Source organism: Anguilla anguilla, chromosome 3, assembly GCF_013347855.1.
Source record: "Anguilla anguilla isolate fAngAng1 chromosome 3, fAngAng1.pri, whole genome shotgun sequence".
In the NCBI taxonomy this organism is placed as follows: domain Eukaryota; kingdom Metazoa; phylum Chordata; class Actinopteri; order Anguilliformes; family Anguillidae; genus Anguilla; species Anguilla anguilla.
In genome coordinates, this window is record NC_049203.1 from 28976253 (window position 1) to 29003027 (window position 26775).

Consider the following 26775-nt stretch of genomic DNA (forward strand, 5'->3'; position numbering starts at 1 on the left):
TGGACTCAGCTATCTATGAATTCTAAAGTACTCATTGTGACATCAGAGCAAAGACTATACACAGTATTTCTTAGGTTTACATCTTGGATTTTTCAGCTAATCTAATGTATTGTTTGGATGTTCACCAGAACAGCAATGATTGCCTCACCTGATAGGAGAGTGCCAGGTAGCTGTGCAGAGCATCCAGGTTTTCGATGAACTCCACTAGGTTCCCCCCCAGTGTGCGCAGCATGGTGTCGTACCCAGACATTTTACAGAAGCTGAAGAAATACTCCCCAAAAAGCTTCAGCACCACCTCAGAGGAAACATCTGGACAGGCAGGAGCACAACCATTAGAGAGTCATACCCAGCCATCAGAGATCCACAACTAACCATTAGAGAAACATTCCCAGCCATCAGAGATCTACACCTATCAGAGTGCCATGCCACAGCATCAAAGATCCACGCCTAATCATCAGGAAGACAAGCCTAGCCTTCAGATATCCACACCTAATTGTCAGATAGCCATTCCCTGCCGCACCGAACCATCAGAGAGCCTTTCCTTGTTATCAGATATCCATACCGAGCCATCAGAAAGCCATTCCCCATTATCAGAGATCCACACCTAACCATCAGAGAGCCATGCCCAGCCATCAGGGCTCAATGGCTAACTATTAGACAGATATTCCCAGCCATCAGAGATCCATGCCGTACTATCAAAGAGACCTGACCAGCCATCAGGCAGCCAACTGACCTATGAGCTGTCAGCTGATTCGCCTGACCCCACCTCCTACTCATCCACCGTCCACCTAAGGTCTCTATTCAACCATTTCACAGAACAAACAATATAGGAATGACATTTTATACATATTTATAAAACGGACAATGCTGGTCCTGGATGCTGATTGATCAATACAGCATGGTCTATCATATCTAATAACATTAGTTAAAAGCATCATAATTAAAAGCATCTAAGTTATCATAATAATGTTTGCTAGGTAGCTTAGGATGTGGTGTGATGTGTAACGCTGCTAGCTATGCAGTCACATCAAATCCTAAAAAAAACATTAAACAAACACACGAACAAAATTGTCAGTTTCTGACACAGCCTCTTAGCCACAGCTAATTAAAGTTCTAAGTACTTACCGGGGACAAAATGGCTGATTTACTACAAATATAAATGTGGCTTGATTGCAGGATTTCTGGCTTTCCAGTATACTGGTCCTAGCATTCCCCTCATGTCTAATCACCTGAATCTACTTGTGCCTCTTCAAATCCATCTTCTTGCACAGGAGGACAGAACGGGTTCTTGGCTTTGTTGTTCGTACAGCCCACCATGCAACAAGGTTTGGTTATAATCGTGATAATCCCCTGAGTGCTCATACTAACTATATGGAGCGCAGCGGATTGTTTTCCTCCATTGTGGGAGCGTAGCCTCTTACATACTTAATCAAGTTCAAAAGCTTTGTAAAAGGAGATTTAAATTCATAAAAGGGATTAACAAAGTGAACTACAAGAGATTCTTCAGGTTGAGTTCTGTTAGTAGAATGAGGTGATATAAATGGAAATTAACAAAAGGTAAATTTCACACAGACATTAGGAAGCATTTTTTCATGCAGAGTAGTCAATGAGTGGAATATGCCTGCTAGGTCATATAGAAGTGGCATAATCTCTGGGGGGTTTGATACTATCTGGCCTATAGGTAATCCGAGCACTAGGTGCAGTTCATTTAGGAAAATCGCAAGCGTTGTTGGGCTGAATGGCCTGTTCTTGTCATAATGTTTGGTACAAAGACTTTTTTTTTCTTGATTTGCCTCTGTACTCCATAATCTTAGATTAGTAATCAAACAATACTAAACAACAATACTAAAGTGCACATACTAAGCTTTTATTTAAGGGTTGTTTTTAGAGGTTTGAATATCTGGTCTTCATTCTTGGCTTTTGATTGCCTTTAGAGTCTGTTTGTCAACACATAGGCACATCTTAGGCTTAGCAAAATCAACAGTTTAGAACATCATTAAGAAGAAAGAGAGCACTTGGAAGCTTAGAAACCGCAAAGGGCCTGGTAGGCTAAGGAAGACCACTACAGTTGGTGACCAGAAACGCAGAGGCAGGCATGGATGTGTTGGTGACTACTGTCCACAGAAGACTTCATGCACAGAACTACAGAGGCTGCACTGCAAGATGTAAGTTACCTAAAAGAGCCTGCAGAGTACTGGAAAAAAGATGAGACCAAAATTGTGGAGGCTAAAAGGAACTGATCCAAAGCACACTCCCTCATCTCTCAAATGTGGTGGGGGTCAGGCCTGGCCCGTGGCATAGGCGGTATAGGCGAATGCTAGGGGCGCCATCCATCCATAGGGGCGCCCCAAATGAGGGAAGAAGAAAAAATTAAACATTTTTAACTTTTACTATTTTTTACTAATACTATTTTAATACTAGTATTTCAAAATTTTACAAAAAAAGCCCACAACAACATAACTACATAGCCTCTTAAATAGGCCCTATTTTCTGGGTTGCCCGCAGCATCACCCCCCCCCCCCCCCAATGCTCTTAGTTAGACTTACCTGATTGTGGGGGATGGGCGAGTTATCTGAACTAGTGAGTGACACTGACCGTGAAACGTGATACGATTAACAGCAGTACCATAATTCATATATACAGTATCATGTCTAAAAGATCAAAGCCCTCTGGTGCCCAGGGAAGAAAATGAAGAGAAGAGGAGGAAAAACGGGAAAAAGACATGTGAGGTAATGTGATCAATGATTAGTTTATCTATTGCATAGTAGTTACCGTTGGAGCAGAGTGTTACTAACTTTGGACGATAGTAGCGTTCGCTAATTCAATAAATAGCTAGAGTTAACGTCAGTTACTCCCACCTTAAATTCATTAGGGAAAGTTGGAAAGACTATTCAGGTGTTTGGGGAATAACCTACAGCATAATTTTGAGAAATACACTTTTTCTTTTAAGAGTGCTGCACAAACCAAAACTGTGGTTGGTAGTTCTATTTGGACTGTCGTTATGCAAAATCTGGTTGGTAGTTCTATCTGCACCATTGTTAAGCAAAAACCTCTGGTCGTTAATTCTATGAAACCAACAATTCTATCAAGAAAAAATAGTCCCTTCTTGTTTTATACCATACAATTAGCACCAATTTGGGTCATTTTTGTCATTACATTATTTAAGAAAACTACATGAAACCATAACTCAATCAAATTAATCTCCCTAGCTCTATCTTGCATTTTAAAATGTTGTGGTCTCACAGTGTAGACATTACATTTTTCCAAGACGCTCTGAAACTGGGTTTGAATGCCAGTTAGCTTTATGATAGGTTCGCCGTCACTTGTCACCTAGCCAATATTAAAATTCTGGATTTTAGGTCAGAATGGTCTCGCGACATGCTTGTTATCCCGGCTAGCTAGCTAGCTAACTATTGAATTGTATTCAAAACAGCAGTTACTACAAACCGAATCGTTCACAAAGATACGGATGAAAATGCATCCCGTAGCCATGAGTTAAATACGGAACGCCTATTCTACTGTCCAAATAAGGGACGATTCCGTATTTTGCGGGATGGTTGGCATGCCTAAATGGGTGAAAGCCCAAGCCAAATTTTCCACTTTGTGGGACAATAAAGTTAAAGTTAATCTTGTGTCCCTTTACTGAGAAATAATGCCCACCCTTGGACCAACCACAATCGAGTATTCAGCCAAGCCATTGTATAAGTCTAGTTAGCCAAAGTTAGCCCTGCTTGTAATAGTCCGTTAAAATGCTTTTCCTTTTCCATCTTTTGTAATTAATAGTTGTAAGCCTTTGCATTTTCATTATTGATTAGTCTTATATGTATATGTAGAATTGGCTGCGATGCAAGGGACACCAGCTAAAATCTTGCCTAGGGCACCAAATTGGTCAGGGTGGGGGTGCTTTGATTTGGGCAAGTATGGTATGACTAACGCAGGTCGTTACTACAGTAATTTGTCTTCAGTGATGATGAAACTGCTCATGACTACAGCAGTTAGAATTCTGAAGTGTATAGAAGCATATTATCTGCTCAAGTTCAAGTAAATGCCTCCTAACTCATTGGGCATTACTTCATCAAATCTTTGCATTACTGTGTATGCCATGGCCCACCTGCTCATTTGCAAAATATCTGAGCCGAGAATAATTTCCCCACAACCTTGTTCTGCTTCAGTTCTGCTGCCTCACAATAACGTCCATATGCTTTGTTAATATTTGTTTATTATTATTTGCTCTGTTTTTACTAATTTGGCTATTATTATTTGTATGTTGTACAGTATGTTAGCTATTTAGTATATTAGTTTATTAATTGTGGCAATTACCTGATTTGCAATCTTAACCTTGATAATCGGCTGAGAAGAGGATCCTCTCAGATTTGTTAGTATAGTAGAGACTTGCTTTCCCCTTATGTTGAAAGTCATAAGGACATACTTGTTTAGGCTCATTTGTGCTACTAGTACACTGTTGGAGTGAGTAAAAGTTGGCCAGAAACTCTTACAAGATAACTTGCACGTGTGAGAAACTTTTCTTTTTTTTTTTTAACCTTGCCTTTCAGAGTTGCCGGTTAAGTCATATGACATAGTGCTGCAAATGGAGTAGGATGTCCATAGCCTAAAACAAATTCATGAAAACAACCCAAATTGGCTTCATTTGCAAAAGAACACTCAAGCCCTTCACTCAAGCCCACTCTGGCCTGGACACTGGCTTCCTGAGATTGCTCAACTCAGACATTCAGTGCTCCTGCAACCAAGCTATGAGTGGAAACAACAAACTCTGTTCTAGCTTTATTAGACAATAGTAGACGACACATGACAACTGTGCCAAACGTGGAGTTTTTAAGTACCACCAAAGTACCCCCTCTCTGCAGTCTGCAACTATACGCCCCAAGCATGACACACTGGACAATAGCAGGAGTTCATAAAAATATTTTTTCACCACTAAAAATTTGTATTCTACTTTGTGAAGTAATCACTTTTAGAAGTAAACACCTGTGTACCTTCTGAGATGGTTGTGTGTAAAACCACACATGGTGTTTATGCCATTGTGGCCTTTTTCACTTTATTCTGGTTTGATCAACAATTCATTTATCCTGTAGGGAACAGTAATGTGGCTAATGTGTGACACATTTGGAACAGCAATTTAAGTCTGAGTGTAACAGCTTGTTTGGTCGCATCGCATTCATCCACAGTGTTAGCAGAAAAATGTACGCACCCAATGAGGTGTTTTCCTTCATCTATAAAGCCATTATCTAAACCAGCTTATCTTGAGCAGGGTCATGGGGAATTCTGGAGCCTATTCCAGTGGGCATTGGGTGACCGGCAGGAATACACCCTGGACAGGCCGGCAATCTATCACAGGGCACACACACCATTCACTCACACACTCATACCTGTGGGCAATTTAGAGTCTCCAATTAGCCTAACTGCATGTCTTTGGACTGTGGGAGGAAACCCACACGGACACGGGGAGAACATGCAAACTCCATACAGACAGGCCGCAAGCCAAGATTCAAACCTACAACCTTCCTGCTGTGAGGCAACAGTACTACCCACTGCACCACTGTACCGCCCCTTATGAAATTTGCTAAAGTGCCTTGCCATAGGGTAATCATGATTAGTAGTCCTAATTGCGTATTTATGTTCTGCAAGACGGTCACGTAAACAACGTTTAGTACTACCAACATAAAAGATACCCGCGCACGTACAAGTTAACCGATTGTGGCAAACACGCCTGCCACGGGCCACCGAAGTGGCTTTTCTTGGGACCCTCCAGCACAGAGACACAGGGAGATGATGTTCAAATAGTCCACATTTATTTGCAAGGGTTTGGCAAGATGTTACTGCCAAGGAGCAGATGTTAAAAACACTGTCATGACAGAGAGGCTCCCCTGTGTGGGTGGGGATGGCAGATTTAACCTGTGCGCACTGATTACCTCACTACGCACAGGTGCAGTCACTCCTGTTCCTGGGTCCAATTAGCCTGGCCAATTCTCTCATTCTTAACCAATCATCCAATTGGCCAGGTCTAATTAGCTTGACCCAGGGCAGGTGTGGCTGCTTAAACCAGCCATCCCCACACCACACCGATATATGACAAAAGTAGTATTACAGTTTATGAAATCTTTAATATTAAATGTTCCCTTAGTTTTAAAATCCTTTAACAGGGGGGGGTGACTGTATCCACAAACTTAATCAAAGGGAAACTTATTGGATACATTGTCTTGATGCTTTAAACTTTGATGCCATTGAATTCACCTCTTTTTATAATTACCACTTCCTTTTTTTGTTATTGCCACTTCAGTGTTTGTAATTGTTACTTTGTTTTAACTACCTGTGTGTTTACATAAATTGATATACTCTATATTGTATGGTTACTGCCCCCTGTTGGCCCCCTGAGGCTTCATAAGGGGTCACGTGTTTGCCATTAACTATGCCCTGTTGAAGACCAGGTGTTTCTGATCGAAACATGTTGGCGTTTGTGGCGCTTGTGTTCGTACAGCCGTGATGAAATAAAGGCTTTTTAATTCATCTCCTCCGTTAACTTTTTTGAGTGCCTGGATCTACATTTCTCTTCAAGATTACTTTGATTCCCTGGGATTCAAGAGCACCTAGTACTCGTGTTTGATACTGTTTGCTCCCGTGTGAGCCCTTGGTTGTCCTCTCTTAATTGATCAGCGAGGGGATGTGCTGCAGCATTTCCTTGCAGAAAATGTAGTCTCTTTATCTCTCTTTATCTTTTTCTCCCTTTATGTTTGTCAGGATCAGCATTGGACAGCCCCACAGAAGAGGATCTGGATATTTTGTTTTCCAAACTATTTAAATAAGATTTTTTGAAAGTGTTCTACTTTTCAGTAACTTATATGGGTGTTTAACTAGTGTTTTATGTGTTCTGCCTTCCTTTTCACCTCTCTTCACTTCCAGTTGTCCTCTCTCCACCTTCCTCTTATGTAATGTCCCCTCGCTGATCAATAAAGTATCCTATCATATGTGGAGACGATGTAGAGGAGAGAAAACTAAATGCAATCAAAACACTCGGGTCTCCCAGAAAGTAGTTCCGTAGCTACCACTACGGATAACGTTAGCTAGAGTTAAATGCAAGATCTGGCATACAATGTTGTCGCTAGCAAGCTCTTGTAGAAGTCAAAGTCTCTAGCACACCAACGCTAGCTACGTAAATATGTTGCTCTTTTATAATATTGTAAAGGACTAAGGCCAAATGTAAAAAAAGAATACGTACCTTTTTATGTAGCCTCTTTAATTAAAAAAAAAATTTTTTTTTTCTCTTCTGGAGAACTTCCATTGTGTTGACTGGATATGTAGCATTTTTCTGTTGCATTTGTTTTTGGAGTTTTTGTGTTTTTGAGTTTGCATTGCTTCTGTATTTGCAGCGTGTTTGCTGTTAATGTTTGTTTTGGCTTTCTCCAGCACGTTTTTCATTTGCAGCACGTTTCCATTGTTGTATTTGTTTTGGATTTTCGTATGTGTTTTTGAATTGGCATAGTTTCTGAAGCTGTAGCACGTTTCTCCGAATGGAAATGTTTTGGGCTGTTGTAGCGCATTTACCCTTGTCAGCCACCGTAGTTTTATAGCTCAGCGTAACCTAAAGTTTTCTCATCGCATTCACTTACACATTCACTCTGTGGTAGCAGTAAAAGACACTGCACCCGTTATCAATGATTTTCGTAATTTCTTAGAAAATATTATTATTCAGGACTTCTGAGCATAGCTAAGCCATATGTAATGCAAGTGTCCCTTGGTAGCTTAGTAGTTTTTATGTTTCATGCACCAGATATGACATGAGAGTTTTGAACATCGCCAAAATGTGGTGGATGGTTGAACATTGTTTTCATGTCGTCCCATCCCCATATAAGAAAATTTTGCATACTGTAGAGTACAGAAATACATACGAGAGTTCATTATTACACATTTAGGTGCTGTACTACATTGAGTGACAATGCGTTTGCATTATCTTTTAATCTGATATCAATGTTTCATTGTAAACCTTCATAAGGGGCTCATTTATATGCTTCATAATGGACAAAAAGCATTTTATTCATTTTTGGAGAGATTTTGGATATGTTTCTGTACCCGTAGATATTTTAGACCACTGTACTGATGGAAAGCTTGTAATTCCCACTTTAAAATTATGCAAAAGTGAGTTTCTTGAGTCAAAACTGTTGATTTGTAGTGAAATACGTGAATATGTTGTGATTTGCAGCAATGCATAATTTAGACATTTTGGATATATTTGGAGACGCTGGGTACACTGCTTAGTTTTTGCTTCATAGATTTGTGTCCTCCGGGCCTTTAGTAGTTCTACATATCCACCCTTAGATTTTATGAACTTGTGGTCAAGGAGTTTTTTGATTTAGGACATATATAGTTTAACTGCTATATATATGGAATGTCTCAGTATTTCATTGCAAATTTTTAAAAAATTTTGTTTTTTGCCTACAGAGGTTGAGGACTGGAAAATTTCACGACAAGACATTTAAACGATGAGGGACTTTGTATGGCAACAGCATTCATTTTGATTTTACCGTAGTGCAAAGCAAGTACTCCTCCTCCACGGCCAAAGGAGCGGGGTTTTTTTGATGAATGAGTACCCTGGGGGACTTGCCTTGTTTAAATGAATACATTCTTGAGGTTTCTGCCATGTTTCATTTAAACACATATAATATATCTACTTATTGATCGGTAATAATTTAATCATTTATCAGCAGTGGTTTGTTGTTCAAACGCTGTACATTGAAAATAGCTCATTTAAAATAGCTATTCTTAAGATCAGTCTGTGCGGAAGGCATGGGGCAAAGTACACTGGAGGCCACCCCACGTTTGACAGCATTGAGTCGTGCGGAGCGGGAGGTAGACCAGAGAGAGAGAATGTATTTTGCTATAGACAAAGTTCTGACCAGAGCCGTGGTGGAAATATTTCGGACAGGATACTATGTCCGAATCACTGTGTGCAAGCCAGGCAGGAGGAATTCTGATCTTATTCGATTGTAAACGAAGAAGTTCTGTAATGGAGTATTTCACTGCTCTGTTGGTAGTTATGGTAGCACTTAGGATGATCCAAAAAAAAATAGATTAGTCCACATCTTGGCTAGTAGGGCACGCTAAGAGATCACTGTAGAGCTTCGGAACAGAACGCATACCGAGCTCCCCGAAAAGCACTGAGACAGAACAACTCCAACCTATCACTACGCCCAACCAGCAAGCAATGACAGTAGGAAAGCGGAGAACTTTACTCACCGAGCTGAGTGCTGGTGGTCCACAAACTCAACGAGATAGCAGTAGCTAGCACATCAAGCGAGGCCAAAAAGGTTGCAGGAGACTAGGCAAGTGTCAGTTAAAAGTGTCAGTCGGGGACACGGACAGGTACATTCAGACCAGGTGATAGTAGCTGCAGCAGTAGTCAACCCGCGATCGGAACCAGCCAGACAGCAACCACAGAATTGGATACCAGAGGACGGGCGGCAGGCAAGGGAAGCCGGCAGCAGTGGCCTTGCTCGACAGCATGGTGAAGGCCAGTGATCAGCGAACAGAGATAGAGTGAACAGGCGAATGTGAGAGCGGCTGGGTAGGATCCAAGGTAGACAGGCAGACAGGTACAAGAGCCCGACAGCAGCGGCAGCTAGCAGCGCCAGCATTCACTCAGCCAGAACACTTGGCATCTGCGCAAAGGGGTACATTTGGGTATGCCTATCATCAGATCTAATTAGTGTGAGAATAGGAATGATATGGAGAACATGACACAAAGGCCATTTAAGGTTTGACCGAAATTTAAGACTAGCATGAATAAAATTGTTCCTTAATTAACCTTAATTTATAATATACCTGTATAATTAAGGCTGGGTGTTTATCAGGGGAAATATTGGCTGAAGTTGCAAAGCTCGCATGGCAAAGTTGTTGAAAATCACAGAAAACTGAAAAAAGCTGAAGAAATCACAGTTTAAAAAAAATCATTTCTGGATTAAATTATTATTAGATCTCATGCGCAGCAGTAGGATCTATTGAAATTGAAACAGTGCTTGAAGTTTAAAAAAACAATCAGTGAGCAGTTATTGGCTCCTTTGAACAAATAGCCTACAAGTAAAATACATTGATAAGCTGGTGCATTTAATTGCTTAATTCAGTCCATCACAGAAAGAAAAGCATGCTGTTTTGTCTTTAATTTAACAAAACCATTCTCAAATTGCATTACTGAAACATGTGTTACCATGTGTCTGTTTTCATCTGTGTAAAGTTGGTTTAGGTACACCATGTTGTATATTGCTAAGTTTGCTGGGATCTTTGATGGAGCACCTGTTGTCACTGAATTTTACTGTAATGGGGGATGGAATTAACAGTTTGTAAAATCCACCATAACAGAACTCTAACATAACCAGGGCTTATCACAGACAGGGTGTATTGGAAAAAAAATCTATTTTTATTCAGTCTTCAAATAGGTATTTTAAAATAAAATGCACTCAATACCAAGCTTGGATTTTGTTCTTATAAGATTTTTCAAAGCAGGCTGGTATTAGCACATAGCAGAATGCCATCCATGGTGCTGACGATGCAAAATCCCCAAAGGATTCAAAGTAACTTTGGTAAAACACTTGAATTAAACTTATAATCTACCAACACAATTTCTCATAGGCTGTTGCTTCACTGATTTATTTGGCAACCTGACAATGATAGAAATGTATTCACAGCGGCAGCAAGCAAACAATCTAAACTCTGAGCCTCTGAACAGCAGGGATGTATAGAATGGCCAGTGAGCAAATGCTCTAAATATTATGTCAAACCAATGAATATGATTACATCCTGCAAACATTGTGGTGACCATGTGTGCTTACTGGGTTTTTACAGTTGCTACAGTGTGCATGCTATTTCAATCCTTTCCCACTACTGTTAATAATTTAATAAATAAATGTTTTTTAACTCTGTGATTTCTTCCTCTTTTTTCACTTTTCCATGATTTTGAACAACTTTACCATGACTACTCTGTGACTTCAATATTTCCTGTAACAAACGCCCAGTCATAATTATATATTGTATTAAAAGGTTAGGAAAAACTTTTATTAATGCCGGTCTTTAATTTTAATTTTATAGTCTTTGGGTCAAACCTTCAGTGGCCTTTGTGTCATCCGCTTCATACCATTCTTATTCTCACACTAACTAGATCTCATGATAGTCATAGCCTAATGACGTTTTCTGCAAAAGAAGCCAATTTGTGTTCTTTTCATGAATTTATTTTAGGCTATGGACATCCTGCTCCATTGCCAGCACGTTGTATGTGCGACTTTGTGTGGCAAGGTAAACAAAAAAGCTTCAAAAGTCACCTAAAAACAAAGTTTATCTCATATGTACAAGTTTTTTTCACCTTGCTTTTCAGGGTTTTTGTAGTAACCTAAAATCAAAGAGGGTTAAAATGCTTGTTTTCCTGGTGAGGAAATGAAACAAGATGAAATTACAGAAAATCAAGGCAGTTATTTAGGTTTTTATTTAGGCTATTTAAGTTCATTTAAAGGTCATTATTTAGGCAGATTGTTGTTTTAAATTTAAAAAATGCCTTATTTAACTTAAGCTTCTGGTCTGAATCATTGTTTGCTGTTGATCCTACTGCAACAAACTAAAGGAAACAGCGCTAAGGCTACTGAAATTTGAGATCAATGCTGCCACCCGGCCACACATGATAACATTCCACTATAATATAAAAAACAATAATATTGAATATTGTCATATTTCTTAAAGGCACATCAATGATAAAAATGGGATATTGTAACATTTCAAGCAGTAGTCGCATACAAAGTATATCTGACAAAGTACTAAACATGGCTGTCTCATTTAAATAACATTATTATGTCCCAAAATTTATGGTGTCCTGAAATAGGAGGGCTATATATTAAAAAATACTGTAATTTCTACTCGGTGAAACCAAAGTGTATAAAAATACCCTTAAATAACAGCTGAGAATGTGCTCTTTTGTTTTATTTTGTGAACTGCTTGCTCACAAATATAAAATTGTTGAATACAGTGCCAAATCAAAAAACCAAAATTTGTCCCAAATATTATTGAGCTCACGTGTGTGTGCATGTTTGTATTCATACATATTTGTTAGCGATAGACTGCATGTTGAAATAAGAGGGTGTCATTCCCAAGTGAATGCCTGTTAAATCAGTCTGCAGATGGGCCAGTGAGGAGGCTGGCTGCTGATGTCCGGTCTGCGGGGGCTGTAGCAGTGCAGATGGGACTAAAAGTGACACCTTCACAGGGCTAGTTGAACAACAGGAGATAATTGAACAACTCCCACAGGAAGGGAGAAGGTGAAAAAGAAGGAGAAATAACAAGACAGCCCATCTGCAGAGACTCTGTTATCACCTGCAGTGCCAAAGCCTCTCTCCTGTCTCACCACACAAACAGGTCCTCACAGGCTGCCTAAAAACAACTTACATCTAATCCACAATACACAACAGAGCCTTTCTAAAAAAATACTGTACTGTTTATTATGCTGTACTGTACTGAATGTAATAAAATGCATTCCTTACCAGTTGCTTTCAGACAGGATTAACTAAATGCAGTTCCAAAAAGTTTTAATAATGATGTTTATTCAACAGTGATTAATGTTGATGCTCAGCAGGGGCAGAAATAACCAATGTTTTCATGTGATAACACCTTTTGCAGAGTTGCACTGATTATTCTTCTTTGCTATGGTCAGCCACAACATTTCTCCTTTCTTTTAGAGTATGTACCTACTGAAATAGAGGAGGCACAGCTTTACTGTATTATAAGGCATGTACTGTGTTGTTTGTTTTTTCTTTAAATGTTAAGTGGGCTGTGGCTTAGATTCAGTAAGGGTATTTGAACTGCCACCATTGTACCTCACCTGGCATTTGAACTCTTGTCCCTAAGGCCCAAAACATGGATCCACTCTGATATTCCACAAAAATAATGCATTTTAGGAAAAGCATTTATCTGATACTCACCTAGCATCTTGCAGGCTTCCTGCACTAGCTTCAGTGTGATGACATCATCATAAATCTCATAGGTCATGAAGGTGTCTTGTACATTCGCCAATGTCCTAAGAAGAAAAATGGTTTGATGGAATTTCTCTCATTGTGAATTTCACCATTTTGATTTTGAACATTTCTTAATATGAAGAACTGTTGATTTGAAATTTTGTGAGAATTGCCATGATGATACACTTTTGGATGTTTACAGTAAGTGTAACTAGAACATACATAAGCTCACAATTCACAGCTGTCCTTGGGCTACATATTTGATTTGAGTGAGTTGCTAAACCGAAAATGTGGATTAACCCCTTAAGTTGCACAAGCCCATTTTTGTGCTGAAGGGGGTTTTATTTGCATTCATTCCATTTTTTAATGGTGAAATTTTCATCCAATCTAGGCATATGATATACTGTTTGAAAGTGTTATAACTCATAGTTCTTTCTGTAAAATGTTTTATGATGCCAGTGTTTTAGTGACCACAGTTCCACATTTTTTCCTCACGAATCACAAATTCACAGACAATACAAATTACAGTAGGTACAGTAGTAAGTTGGTACCTTTACCACAGCAAAGATCCAGCAAACAAAATCCACATAATTTTTTGTCCCAAAAGTATGCTAATTCAGATAAACATAAATAGAACGTCCATTGTTTACTCAGCAGTTCTCCTGAGGAATTATTGTTGTGTGTTTTGCCGTTACATACACAATGACCGATGGAATTACATTTCTAACAGCGTATAGTTTGTTAGGCTTGCATGAAAAGGCATGCATGATTTCTCCTGTGTAAGTAAACCATAACATGCCCTGTGAATGTTACACACCTACAAGAAAAGTTATGGAGGCTTTAGGGCTAAACAGACTGTTGTTTTACAAAAATATTTATTTTGAAATACCAAAGTCTAAACAGAAGGCTTGTATGTCTTAATCACTCATTTGAGTTAATATTTCTGAGTGAAAACAGCTGACTCAACAGCAGAGGGCATGTTCAATGAACATGCCCCAATTGATCCCATTTTATATTGGTGAACATCTAAATACATTCTCAAAATATATTTATCATTATTCAGTATGCTTATAAATAAGGAGTAGGCTTGATTGTGAACAATAAATGTGGAATGTGAAATTGTGGGGCATGTTGACATGTTGATGGGTGTGGGGTATTTGACAAAAACGTCAGTCAATGCACCTCAATCAATGGAATCTCCAAACTGCCTTTTTGGAAACCCTTAGACATAGCTTAGAAAAAACCATGGAGAATGCAAATTTTGGTGATATTGTCATCAAATTTTAACCAGGACTTTTCTGCTGTTGTGTTGTGGCTCCATTGTGTTTCTACACCCACCAGGCACACCCATATACATCTGTATCCATTCAAAAAAATATTTTAGGTGAGAAAAACCTTCCATTTCTGCTATGTTTGAGCTTCTGCTTCTTTCTTTCAGAAATATTTAGAATAATTCTGACTTGGAAAACAAACTGCCAAAGGTTGCCTTTCAGAAGAGATTAGTACTATGCCTGTAATCAAAGAATAGTTGCCATTTTAATTTGTATATGTCATTTTTGGGCTCAGGTTAAAAAGGGGCCAATACAGAAGGGGTAAATAATGTCTGCATATAAAATGAACCGGACCTCAGTTTTTCCCATGTCTCTTCACCAAACTTCTGAATGACCAGCGACTTCAGGCATGTGTTAATGAATCCGTACTGCAAAGACCAATAGCACACAAATGAGGACTGTGGCAAGCTGAAGAAAGGAAAACACCTGTCATGTTAAAAGAACGTTTAACTTCAAATTACACAAAATTATCATATTGACATAACATAGTGTTGAGTTCAAGGGAGGAGGGAATAATGGATTATTAGTTCATTCACTTCCTTTAAGTTGTAAATTTCTGTGAAATATATTTTATGGCAATGGCAAATTCTATATAATGGAAAAGGCATTAGAGATGTGTGCACATTGTGAGTTCTGTTGCAGGAGGGCAAAATGATGGGAAAGGACTCACCATCTCTGCAGCTCTGCTATGTAAGCTCCTGGCTGTATCACACTCTCTCAATGAACCATTTTCTCCTGTTCCTGTTAATTCCAAAGCCCGCTGACAGCAAACTGTGATCTTGCAGGGGTCTCTGAACAGAATGTTCACCCTGTTTATGAGGCAACAAGCCGTCCTCCTCTAGACATGGGACTATGCCCCACCCATCCCTCCCTGATAATACATTAACCCCTTCCTTTGCCAGACTCCATACTACATCCCTATCAGAGTGCATAACCTGCATACACACAGACACGTACACGTAGATGTACAGGTACATGCATACATATGGGCACAAATATGCATACAGTTAAGGCCAAAAGTTTACATACACCTAGGCTAAAGACATTCAAACTCAAAGAACACCATCCAAACTATGAAGCATGGGGGTGGCAGCATCATGTTGTGGGGGTGTTTTGCTGGAAGAGGGACTGGTGCACTTCAGAAAATAGATGGAATCATGAGGAAGGAGGATTATCTGGAAATACTGAAGCAACACCTCAAGACATCAGCTAGGAAGTTAAAACTTAGTCGCAGCTGGGTCTTCCAACAGGACCACAATCCTAAGCATACCTCTAAAGTTGTAATAAAATGGCTTAAAGACAACAAAGAGAAAGTATTGGGAGTGGCTATCACAAAGCCCTGACCTGAATACCATAGAAAATGTGTAGACTGAACTGAAAACGCCTGTCCGAGCAAGGAGGCCCACAAACCTGACTGAGTTACACCAGTTTTGTCAGGAAGAATAGGCAAAATTTTGGCAACCTTTGTGAAAAAATATCATGCTGAAGTACTTAATTTAGTATACTGTATACATGTACTTCAAGCATACTTGAGTGTGCTCTTTTGACCCACCTTAATTTGTATTTAAGTTGTAATAAATACATTAAATTTGCGCTATATCACAATTTTAAGTACACTAAAGTATACTAAAGTATGTTAAATTGGAACAACTTATAGTATACTTAAGTACACTTCTGAGTGATAAACATAAGAATATTAAATTTGTGTTATTAACACACTCTAAGTGTATTGCAAGTCACGTTTCAGAGTATTGTCAAGCAGCAATAAGTATAAATTAAGTGTATTATAAATGTGCTATTTGACTACTGAACTTATAAAAATATTATATTTGAAGTATACGTATTTTTATATTTGAAGTATATTAAAGTATAATTGTACTTAAAGCATACTTGAGTGTGTACTTCTGACCCACTTTAATTTGTATTTAAATTGCAATTAATACATTAAATTTGTGCTACATCACAATTTTAAGTACATTAAAGGTATACTAAAGTATGTTAAAGTGGTACAACTTCTATCATACTTATGTATATTTCTGAGTAGTAAATATGAACATATTAAATTAGTGTCAATAGAACAATGTAAGTGTACTGTCATATTTCAGAGCATCCCCAAATATCAGTAAGTATAAATTAAGTGTATTAAAAATGTTCTACCTGAATGCTAAATATATAAAAATAGTACTTTTCTTTTGTATTGTAATACATAAAAAGCAGAATTTCACTATACTTATATTGTCATAATTTTGCATTCATTGTAAGATTTAAGTATATTATGTGCATACCTTCAGTGAATTATAAACACATCTACAGATATACTTTCAACACCATACAACTGTATCATCAGTGTAAAAGAAAAGTATTTAAAATATGCACAAAATAATACATAAATATATCTGTAGTCATTTTAAAATACTATTACAGAACTTTAACATTTAAAGTGTTCCCATATTGACACTAAATGGTAATTAGAGCATACTTGTCTTACATGCGACTGAGAGAAGACACTTGTCAGGATCTTTTTTTCTTTTATTTCCAAACCTGCAGAACACAGCCTTAACATGCACTTCCGTGTACCTAGGGACTACAGTTGAAAAAATAAAAAATAAACTGAATAAAGTAAAAGTAAAGTAAAACGACAGAAGTCGCCATAGATGGGTATAAACTAAATAAAAACGTGGCCCTAAGTACGCAGATCAATGCAATCAAGAAAAAAAGGAAAATATTATATAAAATATAAATAACGTAAATCAAATTTAAAAAGAATACTGAGTGCTGGTTGTCTACGCAGACGCTTCGGATCCGCCCTGGCTCAGCCTCCTGGCACAGCTTTCATTGTTACATTTTCTTCTCAGAATGTTCCTGACATCCTGGGTGGAAGTGCCAGGAAAGTGTTCTAGGACACAGTCTATTAAAATAGGAAAACAAGAATTGGAGTTTCAGTCTCAAAATACTATGAAATGTTTGACACATTGGTAGTAAAAACAGTTCAAACTAGAAGAGTGCACTCAATAGAGTGCAGATCTCTGCCAGGCATGTTAGCTTTGCTGATGCAACAATAGAGGCTACACAATCAATGCAACCAGCCAAATACAATATTACAAGTTTTTACCATGTGCCACTGAAAATTCCAAAAACGCCGATTCAGTGAAGTAACGCTGAAGGTGGTGACATGTGAGCTAAAGTCATTCATATCAGCCACGATGTGTTAGACAGAGCTAATGTTGACGTTATAGTCTGGCGCTTTGGCACTTTTGTTTCAAATCTGGACAGGAACAATCCTGACGGGAACAATTACAAAAGACCAGCGATGTAAAATATCAATTTCAGCGTGAAAATGGCAACAAAATAATTGCCACAGATTCAAACATTAACGTACCCCGTTAGTTGGCGGATTATTCTGTTGGCATTTTAACGAGGAAATGGACATTTTACATCCCTGATCTCTCATTCCAAACGGAAGCAGTTGTTGATGCGGCCCCTACCAGCCGGTTAGGACAAGTGTGGCGTTAGCCGTCAATGTATTTCAATGGACAATGATGGAAATTAATTCAAATAAAATATTTGTCGTTGACTGATTTGTAAAGTATTCAAGAATTCAGGTCCTTGGCCTGTTGCCAACATGCACAGCAAGTATTAGGCTGATCGGCCCAGTAGTATGCGAGATTAGCTGCGGACAGATACACAAACACACACATGCGACCAAACGCATAATCCCCTCCAGGCTCTCTGCATTATTAATGCATTATTAATGCAGAAATCAAATATCGTTAGCTAGGTCAGCTTATATGAGTTTGTTGGAGGCCTAAATGCTTTTGAACTTAAATTAAATCTAAGCAGAATGTGTACTTATTTACTATGAATTGTGTGACTGCTACTATTATTTGATAGGATTATGTGATGTAAGTTTAACATGATATCTTTGTGCATTTAAAGTGTAATAAATGTATTTAATTGAAAGCATTTTCATCCGTATGGCTGCTTTATACATATGAAATCATCATACACAACAAATTCTGGTTTACAGGTCCCAACATAACAGTTAAAATCTGCTTTGCATGCAGGGAGGGAGGTCATTGTGAAAGGTAGAAATCTTGGCAGATTGGAATTGTGTTGTTGGTGTCACACAGGAAGTTACACTATGATAGTAAGTACATCCTGGAAAGAAATTTACGTACATGCACACAGATTATTTTGATATACATTTTAGCACAATATATTTTAGTGCAGTTTAAGTATAAGCATGTCTACTATGTTTAAGTAAATGTTTTTTATTCATTAATTTGATCATTGCTTTGTATACAGGAATCACAATTTATACAACCTGAAATGTAAGTATACTTTGACTTGTATATTAAAGTATATTAAAGTTCTCATTAAATTACATGAAATACAAGTATACTTTGAATAGGTATACTAAAGTACAAATGAAAGGACATTCATATCAAGTATATTTTGAATAAGTATATTAAAGTATAAAGTAAAATTCGAGAAGTATACTGAAGTACAAATAAAAATCAAGTATACTTTGACTAAGTATATTCAAGTATAAATGAAAAGACAAGAAATTCCAGTAAACTTTGAATAAGTATACTGAAGTACAAATAAAAATCATGTATACTTTGAATCAGTATATTCAAGTATAAATTAAAAGACAATAAATTCAAGTATACTTTTCATAAGTACACTAAATTACCACTAAGTATTTGCAATTTAGTATACTTTTTAAAAGTACACTTACGTACAATTTACAATACACTTACAATAAAGTACACTTTTTATAAGTATACTGAAATACCACTGTAAGTATTGCAGAATTAATATATTTATTTTTAGTACAATGAAGTTGAACTTAATGGCATCTGTTTTGAAGTACACTTTTTAAAAGTACATGTTAAATATACTTCAAACTAAGCACAAAAAGTAAAAGTATACTTGTAATAGCTTTTGTATACATAAATTATATTTCTAATACGCTTAAGAATACTATTTTTTTCACTTGGGAAAGTATTGTGAGAAGTTGTGGAAGGCCATCCTAAGCGTTTGATTCAAGTTAAGCAATTAAAAGGCAATGCCACCAAATACAAACAAATTGTATGCAAACTTTTGACCCACTGAAAATCGGATATAGTACATAAAAGCTGAAATAAATCTCTCATAGCTATTATTTTGAAATTACCTCTTATGGAAATAAAGTAGATACCCAAATTGACTGGAACTGTATGGTAACATGAAATGTGTGGAGTTGTGAAAAATAATTGAGTTGAATGTCTTTAGTCTAGTTCTATGTAAACTTTTGGCCTCGACTGTACCTTTATGTAACTATCACAAAACGTGTTGTCTGTACGATTGTATTTGTATCAAAGAAACCATATTCCATTGTTTTGTGTACGTACAATAATATAGCAATATAGCTAGTTTCTGTGCAATAAATGTAATATACCTTATTACATGTTATTTCTTTTATACATCCTTTATTGAATAGCTTTAGGAAGGATTCCAATCATTTTGGAGGGCATTGTATCTATAAAGGTCCAGCGGCTCATGCCTGGATCAAGCACAGTTTTTTACTTTAAAAACTGATTTCAGTTTGAAACACAACTAAAGTTTACATATTATTACATGATTTTTGTAATCATTTCCTTTTGTGATTGCATGGCATTGCATTGCTGTCATCAATAATATAATAAATAAATAAATAAATAAATAAATAAATAAATAAATAAATAAATGCAGTTGCAGTTCAAGGGTCAGTGATAAGGACTATCTCATTTGTACTGAATCCCCTGTAAAATGACTCTGCACGAGTAAAATGGCTATTGCTCGAGAGTAAAAGTATTTGTATAGCAATTTGTGAATAGGGCCGTCTAACTAGCACATCAATAAACTGGAACTGGTTCAGTTGGGCACTTGGGTCTTGATCAGGAAACAGACTAAGGCCAGTCAGATGACAACACAGTAAAATGTTTAGTGTTAAGTCACTTCTTACAGAGTACATATGGTCCATATTGCACTCTGTTACAGTTGAATTAACATGGGACATTTTACTGTGTAGATCACTTATATTATTCAAACTGATGTAACCCCAGTTGCTTCAGTTTCCATAGTAACACCTGAGTGAGTCCTTAGCACAAAAGAAGCCAAGCTGCCAAACTAAAAAAAAAAATACTGGAGCGACTATGGGAGCTTGATACAGGACTGTAAGAGATAGGAGTGAAATAGATACTTCTGAACTAAGAGCTTGGTGGTTTATTCATGAGACTATTCCAGGTGTAAGGTGCATGATTTCATGCCTTCACCTTAGGTTAGACAGTCTACTAATTTCTTGTTGAATTATTGAATCTCATTTTTTCAGTATCTTATTTTCCAACATGACCTTGTTCATTATTTTCATATTTAACAATTATATATATATTTTTAATGATAATTTTCATTTGTTTTGAGGTGCTTTTGTGAAGGTGTTGGTGATTTACAAATTAAATTATTACTTTTATTATTATTTTCATTGTAATAAATGTTACAGAATTCACTTTAACAAATTTCAACACACATTAGTGGCAACACAGACATGCACACAGTGCTGCACTCTCTCTCAAAACACATAGTCCAGAGTCCAGTCCCTCAACCTTTCCTCACCTGCCCCAGGACAGTCAAGTAGGGCAGGGCCTGAGGGATCTAGTCCTTCTTTCTGAGCTTGGGTTTAAAACGCAGGGTTTGTAAGGCACTCTCCACCACCTTTGGCAGGTGGATGGGGTTCCGCTGGAGCTGCCTCCTGCTGCCCACTGAACTGCTCCCACTGCCCCTGTCACTCTTTTGTGCCTCCGGTCTCTTCAGCCTGTCCTCATCTACTGAGAACCTCCTGGGGTTGCGCAGCACCCAGTTGGAGTGGAGGTCATGCTCACTGGTGCTGGTGGCCACTGAAGTATACAGGAGAGAAAGTCAGCATGGCACAGGGTTCAGAGTTAAATGAACTCTGACTGAGTCAGAGACACAAAGCAGTTTGTAGGCACCCCTGCACTAATTTAGATTGATTTGAAAAATTAGAAATTTGGCCTATTTACTGTACTGGTCACCAGGAACCACAGACAGGACTATGCAAGAAAAGACCAATCAATACCGGAAAATATTTTAAACCAATAATATGGGGCACTCAGGTTAGCCTACTAACCATGAATAGAGACAAATCAGCTTTCTTCAGGTTGTAGTTGTTAGCAATATCTTTTCTTTATGTAGAAACACTTTTAAAATGGCTGGATGGAAATTTTTATACGGTCACACTTTCAACAAAGTGTATCACATAAAGGCTTTACATAGCATATATAATGCCTTCGTAAACATGACATAATAGCTTCATAAATCATACATAAGCATATGTCATGCTTCATAAAGGGCGACCTACCTTCTTTTGCAGCATGTTATGCCAAATGTACATAACTTCTTTTGCAACATGTTATGCCAAATGTGATATAACTAACAATGTCACCTAGCTAATGGCTAAACATTATAAAGGGTGACAAAAACATTCTTAGGATGCTAGGATAACTCATGATGTCACTTGATGTTATGAAACAATTCAAATCAATCCAAGGGAAGTTAGTCCCCTTGACTTCTATTACAATGGCAGTAAATATCTCTTGTATTAAATGTGTGCATGCAGCTGCAACACAATAGCTAATAGTACTCAATGAAAATGCCCTTTAAATACTCTCACCTACTTTTGGCTCACAAGATGACATGAACCTTCAGTCTGAGCTTGCTCATCAACTGAACTCAAAGGTTATGTCCTTGACTCTGCATCACTTATGCTTTTGTTCAACATCCTATGACTTTCCACCCTAATACCAGTGTAATAAATTATGCTACACATAACTCTGGCATTAACTCTGGTTTTTGTTTACGTTTGGGAAACAAAAACATAAAGCATGATTACTTTATGGGAGGAACAAATTGGAATGTGTTCAATTTGAAAAAGACATGGGTGTAATCGTTCATCAAAGCCTTTCAGGTTCTAGGCACTGTGCTGTAGCAGTAAAAAAAAAAAGCCAACAGGATGCTGGGATATACACCGATCAGCCACAACATTAAAACCACCTGCATTTTTCTGCTTTGAGCCTCAAAACACCGTGCTGCTGCCAGATATGCAGTAGATACTACAAGCATTGTTTCTCCTGAATATTTTTTCCATTGAGTTCAACAGGAAAATTAATCAAGAAAAAGAATGCTTGTAGCAGCTACTGCATATTTGGCAGCAGCACGGTGGTTTGAGGCTCATTTGATACCTTGGACCCTAGATGACTTAAAGCCATTTAGCCAACAAATGTGTTCCATACTGTATCAGCATAATTTACAGCTGAATCTAGTCCCACCCCCCAATTCCCATAGAGATCCATTCAAATGCAAAGAGTTTTGTATCGCTTGTAGGACAACCTGACAATAAGATCCAGACTCTGATGATGTTGGTAGGTCACAGAAATCAGGAAGTCATGGCATGCAAAGGATATGCAACCAAATACAAAACATGACTCTTCTATTTGACATTATGTTAATTTGTCTAAAACACTGAAATGGGGGACTATGTATAAAAAGTGCTGTAATTACTATATGGTGAAACCATTTATAATACCCTTTAATAAAAGCTCTGACCACGTGTGAATTGTTTGATTACAAACAGAAAAAACAAAATATTAAATCAGAAAAAAGCAGAAAAATGAAGGTGGTTTTAATGTTGTGGCTGATCGGAGTATAAATCCAAAGAAGTTATACTTATTTTATAATGCATTTGTTAGACCACACTTGGAATATTGTGTACAGTCCTGGGGACCATGCTACAAGAAAGATATAGAGACTCTGGAAAAGGTTCAAGGAAGGGCAACCAAATTGATTTCAGGTATGAAAGATTAAAGCTATGAGGAACAACTTAAGAATCTTTCTCTCTTCAAGTTTAGTAAAAGGAGATTTAAGGGTGATTTGATTGAGGCTTTTAAATTCATAATGGGGACTAACAAAGTGAACTACAAGAAATTCATCAGGTTGAGTTCTGTTAGTAGAACGAGACCACATAAATGTAAATTAACAAAAGGTAAATTCTGCACAGATATTAGGAAGCATTTTTTCACACAGATAGTGGTCAATCTGCCAGGTCATGTTGTAGAGTCAGAAACTCTGGGGGTTTTTAAGACCAGGCTTGATATGGTGTTAGATACCATCTAGTCTGTAGGTAATCAGAGCACTAGGTGCAATTTGGTTAATAAAATGGTGACCATGTTCGGCTGAATGGCCTGTTTTCGTCATTGTGTTATGTTATGTTGTACTTTCTTTCATGAAACATTATCTACTCTCTTTAATAGCATATAACTGTACTGTGATGTGTCATGCATCTTGTAAAATGATATCCTTTTTAGCATCATTGTTCTAATTCTGAGGTATTTCTTTATAAATCATTCATAGAGGCATCATGTAGTATTCCAATGTACATCCCTTAAAGTAACACCAGTTTCAGTATTCCTAATGTTATTGCCTTATGATACATGTATAGATGCTAAATGTAGTGGCCTGCTGTGCACCCTTTAAAGTAAAATCATCAACATTCATAATTTTGAGGTTTGCTTTTGAAATCATTTGTGGAATACTTTTAATACAAGAGATATTTAGTGAGACTGTAACAGGAGTGAAGGGAACTTCTCATGGGATGATTTGGATTGTTTCATGACATCAAGTGGCATCACAAGTCCCATTTCTGGGCACACTCAAAATAAACAGTAGTGTGGTGTAAACTCAAATCATTTCTCATTAAACCAAAGCTTGTATTTTTCAACTCCATTCCACACGCCTTTTTGTATATAGAAAATTTGGTTTGGGCATATATGCTGTTTAATTTTTTTTTTTTTTTAATGTACCTGTATACTGGCCTGGATTCAATAAACATTGAACCCTTATTTTCATAGAACTCTAATATTATTTGCAAGTATTAATGCAAGTTAGCCTTACATCCTGTATAAGCATGTTTTGTTACCTTTTATAACGTTTAGCCATTAGCTAGCTGACATTGTTAGTATGTCACATTTGGCATAACATGTTGTATAAGAAGTTATGTCCCTCTTTATGAAGCACAACATGTGCATATGTATGAATGAAGCCATTATTTCATGTTTATGAAGGTATTATATATGCCATGTAATGAGATAGACTTAAAAAGTGTGACCCATTATACTATAATAGAATTTTCTATGCTTCGTTCCATTTAGTGTTGTATAAACTATCAAAACTTATTTTGCTTTGAATGAAAGTGACATGAATTCCATAAATATATGTCCCAACCCTGACTTACCATTAATTACAAGTTTTACTTTGCAAAACCATGCAGAAGATGCTAAACTATGCAATCTGTGTTAGCAATGAAAAAGTACACTTGCACTAATACTTGCAAATAATATTAGAGTTCTATCAAAATAAGGTTTCAATGTTCATTGAATCCAGGCCAGTATACAGGTACATTTAAAAAATTATAATTCCAACAGCTCAATACTTAATTATAAGATTAAAATTACAGCATATATGCCCAAACCAAATTTTCTATATGCAAAAAAGCACAATGGCAGTGAAACACAAGCTTTGGTTTAATGAGAAAATTATTAGTTTACATGACATTGGTGTTTATTTTGAGTGCTCCTAGAAATGGGACTGGGGCTGTATTGTTCAATGAAACACAACAAAGAAAAAAGCTGACATCATGCTCAGTGGAAATGATGCTCCCTCTCCTCACTGACACTTTGCGCTTACCAATGAAATCTACGTCAGCATGTCCATTGTCCAAGTTAGGTTTACGCTTGGGCTCCAGGTCACAACTTGCAATGACAGAATCAAAAAACTCAAGAGTATCCTCTTCATTGGGGATTGGAGGTGCCGTGGCTTTGGTTTTTGATGTCTGTGTGTTAAACATTAAAACAATAATAAAAAATATCCATAAAGAATATCTAATATCAGATATCTCATATCAATTAAAACAAGACTATGCATGCATATCTATGCAATATAAATTCCAGTAAGTATAGTTAATTTTGTGTGGTAAAATATTTGATAGCCCTAACTGACATATTATCTGATAATGGGCAGCAATTAACTCATAACAGATAGAATAATATTACTCTTTTTATGCAGGCTATGCACTGTATTCCCAGTATATCTGCACATATGATTCCCAGGCCTAGTTACTATACCTTCTCACGCCTAGAAGAGGGTGGTATGGGTGGCAACTTCTTTTTGGAGGAAATCGTTGCTTTCCGACCTTTGCTGTTCAGATGGCTCACATTATTCTTATACTGCCTCCGTAAAGCCACCAGATCCTCCAAATACTGAAGACAGTCGCGATTCTGAGAATATAGCCAAATCCGGTCCTCTTGTCGGTGGTAGTACTGAAGTGCTGTGGCGGATTCTATGTCCACAGAACTTTTGCTACGTTTTAACGTCGAATCGGAAATTTGTTGTTGGGTTTCGCCCACAACAAGCATGGATGTACTTCGCACTAGCTTCACTGTACATGCGTTGTGGTAGTCCTCTGACTTGTATTCGTCCCGACATCTCTGCCCATTGTTCGGACGGAAAACAGCATTGATTTTCTTAAACATAACTCCGAATGGAGTGATAATATATCTATTATATTATCAACAGCGAATTCATATGTCTTTAAAATAAGCATAATAACTTTTATATTTGCTGAAGGTATCGTTTTTCTTCTACCACGTTTCAGCGGTTTTTGTGGTATAACTGACCTTGTCCATGGTACTGAAAGAGCACGTATCCAGCCGATACATGTGAATGAATTTAAATGTTATTGCGGTTGCTTCGTGTGTTCGTTGTTTATCAGTAGCATTTTCAAACTTCTTATCCTCTTCTCTCGGCTTAGTTTCTGACCGATTGTTTACTATGGCAACAAGGACCAGAAATCCTATCTGTCGCGTCGTCATTACTATTGAATAGTAGACATGTCTCAGATGTCATCGTCGCTCTTTCAAGGCCGAATTCCAGAACATGGTCAACAATGCGAAAATCGTTTTTTATGTAGATAATTCCGCATTTAATCAGCTCGATTTTCGTGAAAGCTGACAGACAGGCTCTATATCTGCAACTGAAATTATCACCACAGGCAAATTTTAATGTATCTTTTATAATAATTGAACTAAAGCATTTCCCCAGTGATTATACCTGCATGTGTATAAATTAATGCTTTTGAGCCTGAAAATATAAGCCTGTGTAGCTATCTATGAATACATTTTCAAAAACACTCAAACACTAATAACTCAAACACTTTGCCTTACAATTTTATGTTAAACAGAAATATTCTGTGAGATTTAAAGTCAAGGCTTACACTGCAGAATTTGTCATTTCCTTTACCACAATGCATGGTTTGACTCTTAAAAACCAACAGCACCTGGTAAACAACAAGT

General features: G+C 37.4%; 2 protein-coding genes across 4 annotated transcripts in view; both read right to left on the reverse strand.

Annotated features, from left to right (window-relative positions):
* Positions 1-15128, reverse strand: part of gucy1b2 (guanylate cyclase 1, soluble, beta 2) — a 112756-nt gene extending 97628 nt beyond the window's left edge. For both annotated transcript variants that reach the window (XM_035408230.1, XM_035408231.1), the window contains exons 1-4: positions 15003-15128; positions 14627-14700; positions 12969-13063; positions 149-309 (exon numbers count right to left, since the gene is read on the reverse strand). In XM_035408230.1, coding sequence (XP_035264121.1) covers positions 149-309; positions 12969-13063; positions 14627-14700; positions 15003-15005 — 333 coding nt within the window. In that variant the 5' untranslated portion in view covers positions 15006-15128. The remainder of the gene's footprint in view (positions 1-148; positions 310-12968; positions 13064-14626; positions 14701-15002) is intronic.
* A 1874-nt stretch (positions 15129-17002) lies between these two features.
* On the reverse strand, positions 17003-26419 carry LOC118224091 (uncharacterized protein C13orf42). Of its 2 annotated transcripts, XM_035411279.1 has the most exons (4): positions 25549-26419; positions 25112-25256; positions 20969-21249; positions 17003-17240 (listed from the first exon to the last, which is right to left on the reverse strand). In XM_035411279.1, exons 1-3 carry the CDS (start codon positions 25954-25956, stop codon positions 21008-21010), a joined length of 795 nt encoding a protein of 264 aa, XP_035267170.1. In that variant the 5' UTR covers positions 25957-26419; the 3' UTR covers positions 17003-17240; positions 20969-21007. The 2 variants fall into 2 exon arrangements, with proteins under 2 accessions (XP_035267170.1, XP_035267169.1); XM_035411278.1 differs by lacking the exon at positions 17003-17240 and having other exon boundaries at positions 19526-21249.
* Positions 26420-26775: the final 356 nt, after the last annotated feature.

Coding starts and splice junctions, on each gene's coding strand:
- LOC118224091 (XM_035411279.1), bottom strand. CDS start 25,956: ATGTTTAAGAAAATCAATGCTGTTTTCCGTCCGAACAATGGGCAGAGA. Junction 25,257..25,548: donor CCTCTTCTAGGCGTGAGAAG/GTATAGTAACTA, acceptor TTTAACACACAG/ACATCAAAAACCAAAGCCAC. Junction 21,250..25,111: donor TGCTGACGTAGATTTCATTG/GTAAGCGCAAAG, acceptor TGTATACTTCAG/TGGCCACCAGCACCAGTGAG.